Genomic DNA, 17,779 nt, shown 5'->3' with positions numbered 1-17,779 from the left:
TCCGCAGGTAGAGCTTTCTAACATTACATCTTTGGGTTTAATTAACCTGGGTTACATTAGGGTTAGTAAGTTATAAGACCATAAGATCCAGAAGCAGAATTAGGCCATTTAGCCCATCGAGTCTGCTCTGCCATTTCATCATGGCTGATCCAATTTCCCTCGCAGCCCCAGACTCCTCCTCCTTCCCCATATCTCTTCATGCCCTGAACAATTAAGAATCTATCAACCTCTGCCTTAAAAATACATAAAGACTTGGTCTCCACAGCTGCCTGTGGCAAGGAATTCCACAGATTTACCACCCTCTGGCTAAAGAAATTCCTCCTCATCTCTGTTCTAAAAGGATGCCCCTCTATTCTAAGGCTGTGTCCTCTGTTCTTAGACTTTCCCATGAAAGGAACCAACCCTCCACATCCACTCTATCAAAGCCTTTCACCATTCGATAGGTTTCAATGAGGTCACCCCTCATTCTTCTGAATTTTAGTGAATACAGGCCCAGAACCATCAAATGCTCTTCATATGACAAGCCATTTAATACTGGAATCATTTTTGTAAACCTCCTTTGAACCCTCTCCAGTTTCACCACATCCTTTCTAAGATAAGGGGTCCAAAACTGCTCATGATACTCATAGGCCTGCCACACTAGCACCAGAAGCTTGGGGGCACTTGTGGGCTGCCCCAGGCCCATCTTCAGGCTGTGCTGGTCTTTGACATCAGTGATACATTTCACTGTGTCTTTTGATGTTTCAACGTACATGTGACAAATAAAGCTAATCTTTAGATCTTCAATCTATGTAGTGTGGTAGGATTTATACCATAAGCACTCTTCAGTTAGATGTATCTGAAATCATTGATTGTAAGCATGCAACCACAGGGCTGTTGTGGAAGACCAGCCATTATTAGTAGCTCAGGGTTGCTGAGACAGTCACAAAGCCATCGTACCACCAATTCAGCCCTTACATTACAAAAGTACATTGAGTACACTTAATGAACTGATGTGCTTTGATGTAAACAATACATTTCACTATATGCTTTGATGCTCATGTGGCAGGAAAGGATAATCTCATCACTGAATGTACTTTCACTGAAACTGAGACCGTTCAGCAGTTGTGAGAATTTTGGGATGCTGGGTCAGTGGCTAGAGTAATGCTTTACAGTGTCAGTGACCTGGGTTCAATTCCTGCTGCAGTCTGTTAAGAATTTGTAGTATCTCCCTGTGGGTTTCTTCCAGGTGCTCTGGTTTCCTCCAACGTTCCAAAGACATATGGGTTCATAGATTAATTGGTCACATTGGTGCAATTGAGTGGCATGGGCTTGTTGGGCCAGAAGGGCCTATTACTGTGAGGACCATAACCCTATCGTGGTTTAGGGACTTGCGTGCTTCACTGACCCAGAGAGTTATGTTGGCTGGAGTCAGAGCATTATGCTTTGGCTCTTGGTAAGGTCACCCATGTCAAACAGGTCAAAGGGTAGAGGACAGACTAAGAAGGGTCCACCACGTCCTCCAATTTCGTGGGTTCAACTCAGGGAATACAAACCTGACTGGTAAAACAAAACTGTTATGGAAACAGCAACAAAGAATCCTTCTGCACCTGAGCGGCCGAGGTTAGACAGAGACGGAGGAGCTTCATTCCTGACAACAAAGGGTCTCGGCCCAAAACGTTGACTGCTCATTTCCACGGATGCTGCCTGACCTGCTGAGTTCCTCCAGCTGCTTGTACATGTTGCTTTGACCCCGGCATCTGCAGCAAGCAAACAAATAAATAAAATAGACATGACCTCTTTAAAGATTGGGAATGTTATTTACATTCCTTTATTTGCCACACGCCACATTGAAACATCAAAACATACGCTGAAATGCATTGCTTTGCGTCAGTGACCAACACAGTCTGAGGACTGAGCTGAGAGCAGCCCAGAAGTGTCGCCACGCTTCCAGCACCAACCAAGGTCACCCATAACTCAATAACACTAACCGTTCATCTTTGGAATGTGGGAGGAAACCAACATCATCCTGCACTATATATATATAGAACTTTGACCAGCAACCAGTCATCGATTGGGATCAATTAGTGAGAGCAAATTACAGGAAGGCAGGGGCAAGCACAGCAGCCATTGCCTGAGTGGACAGAGTTAAAGTGGTGACCTTAAGACTTCAGCTCTTCAAGGCTTCACTCAGAGAAAGCAAAGGAAAGAAATGCTCAAGATTTTTCCTTCACCTTGTTATATCTGCCCAGGTAGGGCAGTGGAGATGTCAGGCGGGATAGTACAATGCTTCTCTTGCGGGATGTGAAGACAGGGAGACCTCCAGTATCCCTGACCTCTACAACTGCAGGAAGTGCATCCGGCTGCAGCTTCTAACAATTCGCGTTAAGGAGTTGGAGCTGGAACTGGATGAACTCCGGATCATTCGGGAGGCTGAAGGGGTGATGGACAGGACATATAGAGAGGTAGTTACACCCAGGAGACTGGGTGACGGGCAGGAACAGGAGCCAACGCAGAGTACCCCTGTGAACATCCCTTTCAACAACAAGTATATTACCTTGGATACGGTTTGAGGCATGTCCTAACAGGGGAAAGTCACAGTAATCGGGTCTCTGGCACTGAGATCACCTCTGTGACTCAGAAAGGAAACAGGGAGAAGAGGCACACTGTGGTCATAAGGGATTCGTTAGGGGAATGGACAGGAGGTTCTGTGGGCAAGAATGAGATTCCCAGATGGTATGTTGCCTCCCGGGTGCCAGGGTCTGGGATATCTCTGATTGAGTCCTCAGCATTCTTAAGTGGGAGGGTGAACAACAAGAAGTTGTGGTCCATGTAGGTACCAGTGACATGGTAGGACTAGTGACAAGGTTCTGCGTAGGGAGTTAGGTGTTAAGTTAGAGGGCAGGACCTCCAAGAGTTGCTACCTGTGCCACGTGCTAGTGAGGCCAGAACTGGGAAGAGTATACAGTTTAATACTTGGCTAAGGAGTTGGTGTAGGAGGGGAGGACATGATTTTTTGGATCATTGGGCTCTCTTCCAGAGAATGTGGGACCTACAGCACTGGAGAGGGACTAATATCCTAGTGGGAAGGTTTGTTAATGCTGCACGATGGGGTTTAAACTAGAGTTGCACGGGGATGGGAACCAGAGTGCCAGAACAGTTAGTGGAGAGGTTGTGGAGGCAGATGTTGGTAAGACCGCAGTCTAAATTAGGAGTCAAGAAGCTGAGCATAGTGCAACAGAATTGAAAAGGGTGAACACAGGACTGAAGGTGTTGTATCTGATTGTGCACAGTATATGGAATAGGGCAGATGAATTTGCAGCACAGGTGCAGATTGGCAGGTGTGATGTAGGCATCACTGAGTCATGGCTGAAAAAGATTATAGCTGGGAGTTTAATGTCCAAGGATACACAGTGTATTGAAAAGATAGGCAAGAAGGCAGAGGGGACGGCGTTTCTCCATTGGTTAAAAAGTGAAATCAAATCATTAGACAGAGGTGACATAGGGTTAGAAGGTGTTGAATCATTGTGGATAGAGCTAAGGAATAACAAGGGTAAAAAACTGCAGGGGAATTCCTAGAGTGCCTACAAGATGGCTTTTTAAAGTAGCCCATGGTTGAGCCCACAAGGGGATGACCTATTCTGGATTGGATGTTGTGCAATGAACCGGAATTGATTGGAGAGCTTAAGGTAAAAGAACCTTTATGGGCAAGTGATCGTAGTATGATGGAATTCACCCTGAAATCTGAGAAGGAGAAGCTAAAGTGAGATGTATCAGTATGACAGTGGAGTAAAGGAAATCATCTTGGCATGAGAGCGGAGTTGGCTGGAATTGATTAGAAAAGAACACTGGCAGGGATGATGGCAGAGCAGCACTGGCTGGAATTTCTGGAAGTAATTTGGAAGGCAGGGGATATGTACATCCCAAAGAGAAGAAGTATTCTAGACATTGACATGGATAGAAAACTGGTTGGCAGATAGAAAGCAAAGGGTAGCGGTGAATGGGTGTTTCTCGGAATGGCAGGTGGTGACTAATGGGGTGCCATAGGGCTCGGTATTGGGACCACAGCTGTTTATGATTTACGTCAATGATTTAGATGAAGGCATTGAGAATAACATCAGCAAGTTTGCCGATGATACTAAGCTGGGTGTGACGTGATGAGGATGTTAGGAGAATTCAGGGTGACTAATGTGAGTAAGTGTGAGGTTATCCATTTTGGGAGTAAGAACAGGAAGGCAGATTATTATCTGAACGGTGTAAAGTTAGGTAAGGGAGAAATACAAAGAGATCTAGGAGTCCTTGTTCATCAGTCACTGAAGGTGAATGAGCAAGTGCAGCAGGCAGTGAAGAAGGCTAATGGAATGTTGGCCTTTATTACAAAGGGAATTGAGTACAAGAGCAAGGAAATCCTCTTGCATTTGTACAGGGTCCTGGTGAGACCACACCTGGAGTATTGTGTACAGTTTTGGTCTCCAGGGTTAAGGAAGAACATCCTGGCTGTAGAGGAAGTGCAGCGTAGATTCATGAGGTTAATTCCTGTGATGTCTGGTCTGTCTTACGCAAAGAGGTTAGAGAGACTGGGCTTGTACACGCTGGAATTAAGGAGATTGAGTGGGGATCTGATTGAAACATATAAGATTATTAAGAGATTGGACAAGATAGAGGCAGGAAATATGTTCCAGATGCTGGGAGAGTCCAGTACCAGAGGGCATGTTTTGAGAATAAGGGGTAGGTCATTTAGGACAGAGTTAAGGAAAAACTTCTTCTCCCAGAGAGTTGTGGGGGTCTGGAATGCACTGCCTCTGAAGGCAGTGGAGGCCAATTCTCTGGATGCTTTCAAGAAGGAGCTAGATAGGTATCTTATGGATAGGGGGACAAGGCAGGAACCGGGTATTGATAGTAGATGATCAGCCATGATCTCAAAATGGCGGTGCAGGCGCGAAGAGCCGAATGGTCTACTTCTGCATCTATTGTCTATTGTCTAAAGGCAAGGTGACACAACTGTGACTGACAAGAGAAGTCAAAGCCAATATAAAAGCCTAAGAGAGGGCATATAATAGAGCAAAAATTAGTGGGAAGTTAGAGGATTGGGAAGCTTTTAAAAACCAACAGAATGCAACTAAAAACTCATTAGGAAGCTAAAGATGGAATATGGAAGTAAGCTAGCCAATAATAAAGAGGATACCAAAAGTTTCTTCAGATACATAAAGTGTAAAAGGGAGGTGAGAGTGGATATTGGACTGCTGTATACGATGCAGAAGAAGTAGTAATGGAAGACAACAAGATGACGGACGAACTGAATAAGTATTTTGCAGCAGTCCTCACTGTGGAAGACAATAGCAGTATGTTGAACGTTCCAGGTGTTGGGGGCATGAAGTGTGTGAAGTTACCATAATTAGAGAGAAGATTCTTGGGGAACTGAAAGGTCTAAAGGTAGATGTCACTTGGACCAGATGGTGTACACCCTAGGGTTCAGAAAGAGGTGGCTGAAGAGATCGTGGAGGCATTCGTAATGATCTTTCAAGAATCATTAAATTCTGGAATGGTTACGGAAAAATGGGAAATTGCAAATTGCAAATGTCACTCCACTCTTCAAGAAGGGAGAGAGGTAGAAGAAAGGAAACTGTAGGCCAGTTAGTCTGACCTCAGTGGTTGGGAAGATGTTGGAGTCGATTATTAAGGATGAGGTCTCAGGGTTCTTGGAGGCACATGTTAAAATAGACAGCATAGTTTACACAAGGGAAAATCTTGCCTGACAAATCTGTTCAAATTCTTTGGAAAAAGTAACAAGCAGCTTACACAAAGGAGAATCGGTTGATGTGTACTTGGATATTCAGAAGGTCTTTGACAACTTGCCACACATGAGGCTGCTTAACAAGCTACGAGCCCATGGTCTTAAAGGGAAGATTTTAGCATGGATAGCACAGTGGCTAATTGGCAGGAAGCAATGAGTAGGAATAAAGGAAGCTTTTTCTGGCTGGCTGCTGGTGACAAGTGGTGTTCCACAGGGTTCTGTGTTGGGACCAATTCTTTTTATGTTATTTGTCAATGATTTGGATGATGAAATTGAAGACTTCGTTACAAAGTTTGCAGATGATATGAAGACAGGTGGAGGGGCAGGTAGTTTTGTAGAAGTAGAGAGGCTACAGAAGGACTTGGATTAGGAGAATGGTCAAAGAAATGGCAGATGGACTACAGTGTTGGGAAGTATATGGTCATGCACTTTAGCAGAAGTAATGAAAGGTTTGACTATTTTCTAAGTGGAGAGAAAATACAAAAAGCTGGAATACAAAGGTACTAGGGAGTCTTTGTGCAGGAATCCCTTAAGGTTAATTTGCAGGTTGAGTCTGTGGTGAGGAAGGCAAATGCTTTTATATTCTAGTCCTCTTGAAATGAATGCTAGCATTGCAAGGATCTAATGTTGGGTCCTTATGAAGCACTGGTGAGGCCCCATTTGGAGTACTGAGAAGTTTTGGGCCCCTTAGAAAGGATGTGCTGAAACTGGAGAGGGTTCAAAGGAGGTTCACAAAAATGATTCCAGAAGAATGAGAGGATAGCTCATTGAAGCCTACTAAATGGTGAAATGCCTTGATAGAATGGATGTGGAGAGGATGTTTCCTGTGGTGGGAGAATTTAAGATCAGAGAACTCAGTCTCAGAATAGATGGGTATCCTTTTAGAACAGATGAGGAGGAAATTCTTTAACCAGAGTGTGGTGAATCTGTGGAATTCTTTGCCACAGGCTGCTGTGGAGGCCAGATCTTTATGTATACTTAAAGGAGAGGTTGATGTATTCTTGATTGGTCAGGGAATAAAGGGATATGGGGAGAAGGAAGGAGATTGGGGATGAGAGGAAAATTGGATCAGCTGTGATGAAATGTCAGAGCAGACACAATGGGCCTAATTCAGCTCCTTTATCTTAGGTTGATACTATTAGTGGAAATAATTTGAAAAGTATGTAACTTGTGTGGTTGATGATTGGGTTCAGTTGTTCTCTGATCTTGGCAATTTACATGCAAATGTTTTGTCACTATACAAGACGACATCATTAGTGTTCTCAGGCTCCTCGTTTGGTGACGAAACGATTGCAAGTAAATTGCCAAGATATTATTATTTTTTCTTGTTGCGTTATTTCTTAATATAAGGCTTTTCCCAATTGTATGATGTGCAAATATTCTTAGGGAATTATGGAGACAATTATTAAAACAACAGGTCTGGAAGATTATTAATATTTTTGCTAGTTGATATCAATCAGTCATATATTTCATTATATTCTTTAACACCCTCTGTAGATGAGTTTTGCAACACAATGTGGTTTGCTGAGCAACTACCCAAGTGCTGGAGAGAGGATGGGCCTGTTTCTAATGTCTGTCTAGCTCACATCAAAGATCAGCTTTAATATCCTGGTTTATGGCACTGAGCTTGCTCCAGTCAGTTTTGCACCTCGGTCCCAGAGGAAGGTTGTTTCATTTAGATGTATACATGTGTGTGGTTGAATGACAATAAACTTGCACTTGATGTTGTGCCTTTAACGAGGGAGTGCCCTGATGAAGGGTCTTGGCCCAAAACGTCAACTCTTTATTCGTTTCCATAGGTGCTATCTGACCTGCTGAGTTCCTCCAACATTTTCTGTGTGTTGCTCTGGATTTCCAGCTTATTTTTACATTTGCGGACAAAGTGTTTTGGATTTATCTTGTTCACTTTTTTTTAAGTGCTTTCCAAATATTTCATTATCAATGTTCTCTGTTGTTCATTCAATATATAAATAATGTGATTATATTTTCACACCTCAAGGTTTGCTAAGGACATTGTTTTATGTTGCAAAGATCCTGTGTTTAATCAGGTGGTGATTTTTGACTGGTATATCCTATCCACTGCAGGCAGGGGAGTTAGGCTATATTACATTGGGGGAGAGGTCTTTGCCGAATGCTTGAGTGACAGCGCCATCTTTGTTCAGAGTCCAAACTGCAACCAGCGCTATGGGTGGCACCCTGCAACCGTTTGCAAGATCCCACCAGGTAAATGTATTGGCGGGATATTCGTATGGGAAGGGAGCTGGTGGATGGGTGGAGACTGGTGGGGGGGTTTGGGTGGTGGGAGGAAGAGGAATCCTTTCTATCCAAAATATTTCCCGCTCACCCTTAATTGTTTCATACACAGTGTTATCTGAAAACTTTCTTTCGATCCTGAGTGAAGCTTCTTAGACTGGGCAGTAATTATGGCTCCAAGTGTCTTAGTATAAGCTCTGTTCTTTGAGAAGGATGCTACAATTTTGGCACACCAAGGGAGCTAATCCCTGATAGGCAAGGGCTAATAATCAGCAGGATAATTCAAGGACGGAACACATCTCTTTTATCTTTAATGGGATTTGTTTCATAACACCGTGGCCTTGTAGTTTCTGATACCAAATACTGAACAGTTCTGTAAAGAAGACGGGCTGTTCCAATCATTAACACATCAAATAATGGGCTCCTGTCCTTTGATTGTAAAGGCTGCATTCTGGTGAAGATTATAACAGTCTGAAACTTAACCATTCAAAGGCCAAGATAGTGGGGAGGTGGAGAGGATGTTTCTTATATTGGGAGTCAAGGACCAGAGGGCACAACCTTAGAAGGTGGGGTTAGGGGAAGGAGCACAAGCTGGCAGGTGAGAGGGAAGATGGGTGTATGGGGAAGGGGGATTTAAGTAAGGAGCTGGGAGGTGATAGGTTGAAGAGGTAAAGGACTGAAGAAGATGGAATCTGATAGAGGACAGTGAACCATTGAAGAAAGGGAACTGTGAGGGGCACCAGAGGGAGGTGATGGGTGGATGAGAAGGGGTATGAGAGGAACCAGAATGGGGAATAGAAAAAGAGAGAAGGTGGAGAAATTTCTGGAAGTTAGATAAATCGATGCCAGCATGCACTCCTTGCCATCTTCTTACTCTGGCTTCTGCCCCCTTCCTTTTCAGTCTCAATAAAGGGTTTCAAACCTGAAATGTCAACTGTTTATTCTTCTGCATAGATGCTGCCGGACATCCAGCATTTTGTGTGTGTTGCTCTGGATTTCCTGCATCTGCAGAATCTTGTGTTTGTTTTATTGCCACTTGTCCAGGAGGATAACTTATACCTTTTTTAGATTCCAAGCTTGGTAGTCCTACTGTTCCTTAGGATTTGTAGCATCTGTAGAATCTCTTGTGCTTGTAATTTGTTGCCACAGACGTGGTTTCTGATGTGCTGTGGGGCTTGTTCACTTCTACTAACAGGATGCAACCTTAAGATCTTCAATAACCAGGAGTTTGCAGCGTTATTGGCTCAGTCAGTGAACCAGGGTTTCGAGGCGGTGTACCAGCTGACCCGAATGTGCACAATTCGAATGAGTTTTGTCAAGGGTTGGGGAGCAGAGTACAGGTAAGCTTTCTGTTGCTCGATAACAAACCTACTGAAATGATTCCATAACCTATGAGCTCGCGTTCTGGGACTCACATCGTCAATACTTATTTCCTCCTTTTTGTGTTTGCACAATGAGTTGTCTTTACATATGGATTCTGTGACAGTCTTTGCTGTGTGTAGATTTTCATTGATTCTATTATGTTTCTTTGTATTTACTGTGAATGCCCACAAGTAAACTAATCTCAGGGTACATGTGGATAAATAATAAATTTACTTTGCCATGGCTGCCACTTACTACTTTGAGCTTGTTGCGTTGTCCTAAATGAAAGGAGGGAAGGTGTGGGGCTGATTGTTTTGCAAATTTCTGTCAGATTTCTCTTCAGTGAGGCAGGCTCACTACTCACATGGTTTTCCTGAAGCGTAGCTGTCGAGCCCACTGAGTTTATACTTATTCAATCTTCTGTAATTGACCCTGAGTTTGGGATTTTAATGAGCTTGGCAGACGGCATAGTGCTAGTGGCAGAGGCACACGCGAGCAAGGCTGTCACGTTAGTGGCGGGAGCATACACAGGCAAGGCTACATATTGATGGCACCAATTCCACATCAACTTGCTGGATTTAATAGTGTGAACAAAAATCAAATAAAATTAGTGTTGTGTAGAATAAGTCCAAAACTACCTAATCAATTCAGGCGCATTAAATATAGACACAGCCATTGGTGAGCGTTCTTAAACTGCTTAGGTCTAATCCCTACATAAATTTGCCTACCTCTCCATTTAACATTTACCATCTTGACTAAGTTTTTGGTTTCTTCTAATATCTCCTTAAAGGACTTGGTGGTAAATTTTGTTTGAGCACTTTATGAACACAGAACAGTACAGCACAGTGGCCCATGATGTTGTGTCAACCGTTTAAACTACTCTAAGATCTGTCTAACCCAGTGGTTCCCAAATTGGGTGATATCTCCTCCTGAGGGAGGTGGGAGTTCCTAAGGGAGCAATAAATATAAAGGGGGTGCTCAGCAACGAGGCAGGTAGTTGAGGGATTAGCTTAAAAAATGTGTTACTTATTATAAGCATTGGATTCTCCATGCCTCATAATTGATTACAATGATCACGTAATTACCTCATGTCTTGCTAACCCACCATTCTCTTAGACTTTGCTTGAAGCTTGTTATAGTTGTTGAAAAGCATTTCTGTGACACTTCTGTATCTGGCATATCTGAGAAATCTGGACTGAAGACATTGTGTTATTTTAGGACCTACTCATGTATTATTGATGTTTGTTACTGTAGTACAGTGTTAACTAGAACAACTCCCATACTCTAATCACACAAACGCAATTCCTTTCGATTAGGGTATGGCGTTCAATGAAGTCAAATTCAGAATCTGTCCGTTTGAATGGTCTTAACCGTACAGGCAACCCTCCTTATCCGTGAGTTCCACTTGCGCGAATTCACCGCGAATCAAGAAAACCCGGAAGTGCTCTTCCAGCACTTGTTGTTCGAGCATGTACAGACATTTTTCTTGTCATTATGCCCTAAACAATGCAGTATAACAACTATTTTACATAGCATTTACATTGTATGAGGTATTACAAGTAATCTAGAGATGATTTAAAGTATACGGGAGGATGTGCATGGGTTATTGTGGATCGGGATCGAAAAAAATCGGAAGTTCTAAGTAAGTCTAAACAGGTACATCCCGTATTATTTAGCGCCAGTTAGTCAAACGTTTGTCTTATTATATACTATATATTTTACCTTTCTATACATATAAAACGCTTAAGAACATATGTTTCAGCGCTGGGAGGATCAAAAACCCAAAACCCAATAATTAAACCACTGCGTTGCTTAGTAATAATTGTAGCTTTCATCGGAGCAAGGCCTTTCTCACTTTATCCTTTAAAGTTGTTCCGATCGTTGACTGACTGTAGCCTAATGCTTTTCTAATGACCGATGGCGTTTCACCTCTTTCCAATTGCTTTATTATTTCCACTTTATTTTTAATCATGATTATTTTCGTGAACAGAAACACTGCAGAGCTCTCTCGCTGGGTCCTAATGTCCACAGCACTGAGACAGGTTAAATGAGGTTCGGGGTTCCACTGGGTCCTAAGATCCCCGCAGGTTGAATAAGGGACTTGAGCATCCGTGGTTTTTGGCATCCGCTAGGGGTCCCGGAACCAATCCCTCACGGATAAGGAGGGCCAACTGTATTCCTCTCGCCCACTTTATGTCCTTTGAGGCAGAAAGTCAGGTTTTGCCTGAGCTATGAAGACGCCATAACTTGCCCCTTGACTGATCGCATTTCAAAGTTTAAAATATATTTTATTATCAGAGTGTGTATGCAGTATAGACATTCATATTCTCCAGATAGCCACAAAACAAAGAAAGCCATGGAAGTCGTTCAAAGACAGACATTAACCACCAACCCCATGTGTTAAAGCTATCGCACAAAAAAAAACAAATTGTGCAAACGGCAACAAGAACATTAACCCCCCCCGTACAAAAAAAACAAATCATGCAAACGACATTAAACCCACCCCCCTGCACAAAAATACATATTGCGCAAATGACACAAATCATTAAATACTGTTACAGAGGTGTGAGAGAGGAGCTTTCCCGGGTGGATTGGCGGGGGATACTGGCAGGGCTGACAGCAGAATAGAGGTGGCTGAAGTTTCTGGAAGTAGTTCACAAGGCGCAAGATAGATAAAGAAGTTCTCAAATGGCAGGGCTGGGCAACCTTGGCTAACAAAGGAAGTTAAGGACTGCATAAAAGCAAAGGAAAGGGGCTATAATGTAGCAAAAGTGAGTGAGAAGTTGGATGATTGGGAAGCTTTTAAAACCCAACAAAAAGCAACTAGAAAAGCCATAAGAAGGGAAAAGATGAAATATGAGGGCAATCTAGCCGATAATATAAAGCAGGATACTAAAAGTTTTTTCAGTTATATAAAGAATAAAAGAGAGGTTGAGAATTGATATTGGACCTATGGAAAAATTATGCTGGTGAGGTAGTAATAGAAACATAGAAATGGCAGCTGAACTTAATAAGTACTTTGCTTCCATCTGTACTGTGGAAGACACTAGCTGTGTGCCAGAGGTCCGTGAGTATCATGGCTATTATAAAGGAAAAAGGTCAACAGAAATGTCTTAAGGTGGATAAGGAACCTGGACCAGATGGACTACATCCCAGAATCCTGAATGAGGTTGATGAAGAGATAACAGATGCATTGTTCATAATCTTGATTCTGGCATGGTTCTGGAGGAGGGCAAAATTGCAAATGTAATTCCACTCTTTGAGAAGGGATGAAGACAAAAGAGATGAAACTATAGGCCAGATAGCCTAACCTCAGTAGCTGGGAAGTGTGGGAGTCTTATTATTAAGGGTGAGGTTTCGGGGTACTTGGAGACTAATGATAAAATAAATTAGTCATCATGCTTTCTGTAAAGGAAAATCTTGCCTGACAAATTTGTTTTGAGTTCTTCGAGGAAGTAACAAGCAGGGTGGACAAAGGAGAGGCAGTGGACGTCATTTACTTAGATTTTCAGAAGGCATTTGATAAGGTGCCACACGTGAGGCTGCTTAACAAGATAAAATCCTATGGCATTACAGGAAAGATACTGGCATGGATAGTGGAATAGGAGGTAGCAAGTGTAAATAAAGGGGGCCTTTTCTGGTTGGCTGCCAGTGACAGGTGATGTTCCTCAAGGGTCAGTACTGGGACCGCTACTTTTCATTGGAGAGAGTTCAGAGGAGGTTCACGAGGATGATTCCAGGAATGAACGGGTTAACATAGGCATAAAACTGCCAAATGCTCCTATATTCACTGGAATTTAGAAGAATGAGTGGGGATCTCATTGAAACTTACCGAATGTTGAAAGGACTGCGGACGTGGAGAAGATGTTTCCTCTGGTGGGAATATCCAGAACCAGAGGGCACAATTTCAAAATTGAGGAGCGATCTTTTAGAACAGAAGTAAGGAGGATTTTTTTTTAGCTAAAGAGTAGTGAATCTGTGGAATGCTCTGCCACAGGCTGTGATGGAGGCCAAGTCCATGGTATATTCAAAGTAGACGTTAATAGATTCCTAATTGGTCGGGGCATTAAGGGATATGATGAGGGGGCAGGTATATGGGATTGAATGGGATCCAGGATCAGCTGTGGTGAAATGACAGAGCGGACTCAATGAGCCGATTTGATCCTATGTCTTATGGTCTTTACACAGCAGTAAATAAAATTGAACCTCTTGCTCTCCATTCTCAAATATTTCAAGATCTTTCTGTTGAGAATAATGAACAGCTTGAACATTTGCTGTTGCACACGCAAGTCAGTTGGCTCTCAAAAGGGAACTGCCTGAGACATTTTATGTTCTTTTTGAAAAATTCTTTGAAGACTCGAATGCTTCATTCAGTATTCAACTCAAGAATATGAATTTTATTAAAGTCAAATCAGTCCTCTCCACATTTCTGTTCAAGTTAACCCTTTTTAAGTGCATATTAGCTGTTAGGACATTTGCCTCTCGAGTTGAAAGAGTAAGAGAGAATACCAGATAATGATCTTCATGTATACTGTGCCCACCTGTGTGAGCTGCATAAAGACATGTCAGAGAGATTTCCCAATCTTTCCTCAATCCAAGTTCCAGATTGGGTAATAATCCATTCCTGAATACTTATAATGAGGAATTGCCAGGAAGGAAGGAGGGAAAACTGATCTTGCTACTAAATGACTTGGAACTGAAGCTGAGGTACAAAGAATCATATCAAGACTTGAGGTGTTGCAGAAATAAATCTCTGAATGCTACCCTGCACTGTGGAAAAAGGTCAAGATGCTCTTTGTTGCCTTTCCAACATCATATTTCTTGGAACATGGATCCAGTGCAGTCACCCAACTTCTTGCAAAGCAACAAGACAGGCTGCAAATTACTGAATGTGGGGATCTGAGACTCCATCCAACAGGCATTGAGAAGCTGATATCACTGCATCAAACTCCTCCATCTCATTGAAAGATGAAAACACAATGCAACAGTGAATAGTTGGACTACCCAATGTACACTCTAAAGTCAATGAAAATTGTTTCACTGTAATTAAATAAAGAAATTTTATTTGTAGCTTTAAAGAGATCTGATTAATTTTTGCACTTATTTCTCACTGTTTTGAATTTGCAGTTCCTATTTCACTGAGCATCATAAATCAAGATTCTTAGTCGGAAGTACTCAGAAGAGAATGGGAACCAGTGATCCTTTGCACGTAGCTCTCTCTTTTTCCTTCATCCATATGCCTCAGAGTTTCTTAAATGCCCCTAATGTATCTGACACTTATCACTACCCCTGGCAGCTCGTTCCACATGGTCAGCACCCTCTGTATATTAAAAAACAACCTCTGACATCCTCCCTGACATTTCCCCCAAATGCTTTGAAGTTATGCCCCTTGTATTAGCCATTTCCATCCAAGGACAAAGTATCTGGATGTCCTCCTATCTTCTTGTAAACCTCTGCTAAATCAAAGGGACATCGGTGCACAAAAGGTCCTTTATAAACAGATGTGAGGAAAAAATAATTTTTGCCAAACACTGACCGAATGGAACAGATGGATGGAAAGCTGTTTATGTAGCTATGTCCCAGTGTGCAAGTGAGATGGTGGCCTGCCTGCCTGTTCAGTTACCTTGTAAGATGTGGCATTTCTTGCCATTCTTCAAGATTAATTCCATTCTTTGGAGATAAAAAGGCAATGCTTCTGCTAAATTGCACTGTGTATTTCTGAATGGCAATGCCTCCAAATTAGCTTGGTAATTCAAGATGTATATTTTCTTTTTCACATTTGTGTTTAGCAGGCAGGCAGGGCAGCAGCAGCCCTGATTAGAAGCCCCAACACCCTCCAGATCTACCAGATGTTTAAAGACTTTGCTGGTTCTCCTCACATGCAAGTATCAGCCAAAACTCCAAAGTGTTGGCTCCGGTCCAGCTAGATAATCACATCCAGATGCTAAACGCACACAGAAACACACATACAGACGGGGGAAAAAATATCAATGCTGCCCTCAAGCCACTTGTGAACAATTTAAGTTAAAGCTGAGAAGGTGGGAGGGGATTGGGATTGAGTCAGGAAGAGGAAGGGATCATTAATTATCAAGAAGTAGATAACTACTCCACAGCAGGTGGTGTGTTAGTCCTGTGACAACCTTGGGCACTTGCTGGAATGATACCTGACCCAGTTCTGTTCTGCCGTCCTTTCTGACAGAGCTCTTGACTTTAGGTGGCACTCTCATTCCTGCAGTAGTGGGATGAGAGTTCAAGTCCCACTCCAGCACACCAAAATCAAGGCACAGGGCTAAAAGGGAGCTGTATGGACATCCCTGAGACACGACTCCATCTGACAGTGCTGATGGCACCCAAGCTGTTCCTAAAACGTTGAGGAGCCTAAAGACATATACTCAATTTTTCAAGAACAGCCTTCCATCCGCCATCAGATTTCTAAATGTACAATAAATCCATCTTTAAGGATTTATTGTTTTTACTACTTTCACTTTCTTTTTGCACTACTTGATTAATTTTTTATACATATATATCTTAATGTAAGTTTACCATATATTTTATATAATGCACTGTACTGCTGCCGCAAAACAACAAATTTCAAGCCTCTGGTTCCTTATGTTATACATCATTGGCTGCCAAGCTGTGGAACAGCCTGAAGGAGAGGTAGAAGTTGTTATACAAATACAGGTATTACTTTGTCAGGCTGTATGTTTCATTGCTGTTGTGGAAAATCTCAAGAGTTTGACCTGTAACATTTTCTATTTATCTTTCCACTGGTGCTGTCTCACATGAGTGTTTACAAACATTTTACCTTTTGAGTTTCCTTTGTGTTGTTTGAGTTCTTTGCTTTCTCCTAAAGAAACAAATCTGTCTCATCAGGGAGATTACTGTTAAAAATATAACACTTAGAAAATGTGCTTCACTAGCCGCTGCCTCTATTTGCCCACCCTCCAAAACTCCTCACTGTCTCAGTCACTTCCTTTGAAAGGCTTCTCATGATTGGATTTTTGGCTGAGGCTACATAGGAAAAGCTCTAAGCACTAACTTGCTGAGATCCCTTGGCCACACAACTGCTTAACATTATTCTGCTGTGAAGTCTCATTTTGTGAAAGAAGCTGAGCTTCTAAAAAATTTTACTCATTATGGTATGTGCCATTTATTGTGCAGGTCTAAGTACGTCTGACTTGCAGGCATTGGCCATGTTGGCATGCCTGGAATCGCATGCACCCAGTCCTGAATCCAGTATAACCCAAAATTCTGATGTTTAACAGTTTCCTTTTGACTTGACGTAATTTTCACTTCTATTGCTACTTCTCAGTTTGCAGTTGCTATGGTTTTATAGGAACTTAGACTTCCATTGAACAGGATCATGGCTGCCTGGCCATTTAATTATGTTTGCCTTGTCTTCCATAATCTTTGATTACCAAAATGTCTTTGGTTATATAAAGACTGTACCGTGGGGCAGCACAGTGGTTAGCACTCTTTGCAGTACAGGGGATCAGAGTTCAAATGCCGTCCTGGTTTGTACAAGGAGTTCTCCCTGTAACCACGTGGGTTTCCTCTGGGCTCTCAGGTTTCCTCCCACAGTTCAAAGACCTACCAGTCAGTAGGTTAACTGATTATTGTAAATTGTCCCATGATTAACCTTGTATTAAATCAGGGGTTTGCTGGGTGGCATGGCTGTTAGGGCCTACTGTGTGCTGTATCTCAATAAATAACTAAAATTAAAACTTAATCAAGTTTAAAATTAGCGTTTGTTCCAGCATTAATTTCCACCATCTGTCCATGTCGCACTGCTTCCTAACTTGCATCCAGAAAGACCTAGTTGTAACTTTTAGTCAATTTTTATTAGTCCTAAGTTTTCTAACTGGTTTCTTTCATTGTCCTTATGATAATACCCTTTTGAAAAAAACTTAAATTATCTCCTATTCTTTCAAATGTCAGGGAATACAGCTCCAGTTTGTGAAATCCGACTGTTGGAGCCCTAATATTTATCTACACTGCCCTTGCTATTCAGACAAAGCATCCTAAATTTAATCCTTGGTTATTATTATGCGTGTTCAAAATGAGAGATCTGATCTGAAACCTAATGGAAAGCTGACTAATTCTGCCAGGGAGTCATAGAACAATGCAGAACAATTCAGCTTAACCAGTCCATACTGGCTAGAGTCCACCTAGCTAGTCCCAATTTCCTGTGTTTACCACATATCCCTATAAGCCCTCCGTGTAAAGTGCTGCTTAAATGATACTATAGTATCTGCCTCAACCACTTGCTCTGGCAGCATGTTCATATTCACCTTCATCTACATGGAAAAAGTTACCCTCAGCTCCCTTACTCCTCTCACGCTAAACTATGCTGTCTAGCTTTGGATTTATCTACTCTGGGGAAAAGACTAT

The 17,779-nt window shown here is 42.2% G+C and overlaps 1 protein-coding gene across 3 annotated transcripts in view; it reads left to right on the top strand.

Moving 5' to 3' along the window:
• LOC132382612 (mothers against decapentaplegic homolog 3) overlaps positions 1-17,779 on the top strand; it is a 140,728-nt gene that overhangs the window by 114,797 nt on the left and 8,152 nt on the right. For all 3 annotated transcript variants that reach the window (XR_009508422.1, XR_009508421.1, XM_059953009.1), the window contains exons 7-8: positions 7,859-7,996; positions 9,222-9,366. Coding sequence is in view for 1 of the 3 variants with exons in the window: in XM_059953009.1 (XP_059808992.1) it covers positions 7,859-7,996; positions 9,222-9,366 (283 nt within the window). In the remaining 2 variants the exon portion in view is untranslated. The remainder of the gene's footprint in view (positions 1-7,858; positions 7,997-9,221; positions 9,367-17,779) is intronic.

This window comes from Hypanus sabinus, chromosome 28, assembly GCF_030144855.1.
Source record: "Hypanus sabinus isolate sHypSab1 chromosome 28, sHypSab1.hap1, whole genome shotgun sequence".
NCBI lineage: Eukaryota > Metazoa > Chordata > Chondrichthyes > Myliobatiformes > Dasyatidae > Hypanus > Hypanus sabinus.
Note: the sequence above shows the minus strand (reverse complement) of the source record. Positions and strands in the feature narration are given on the sequence as shown.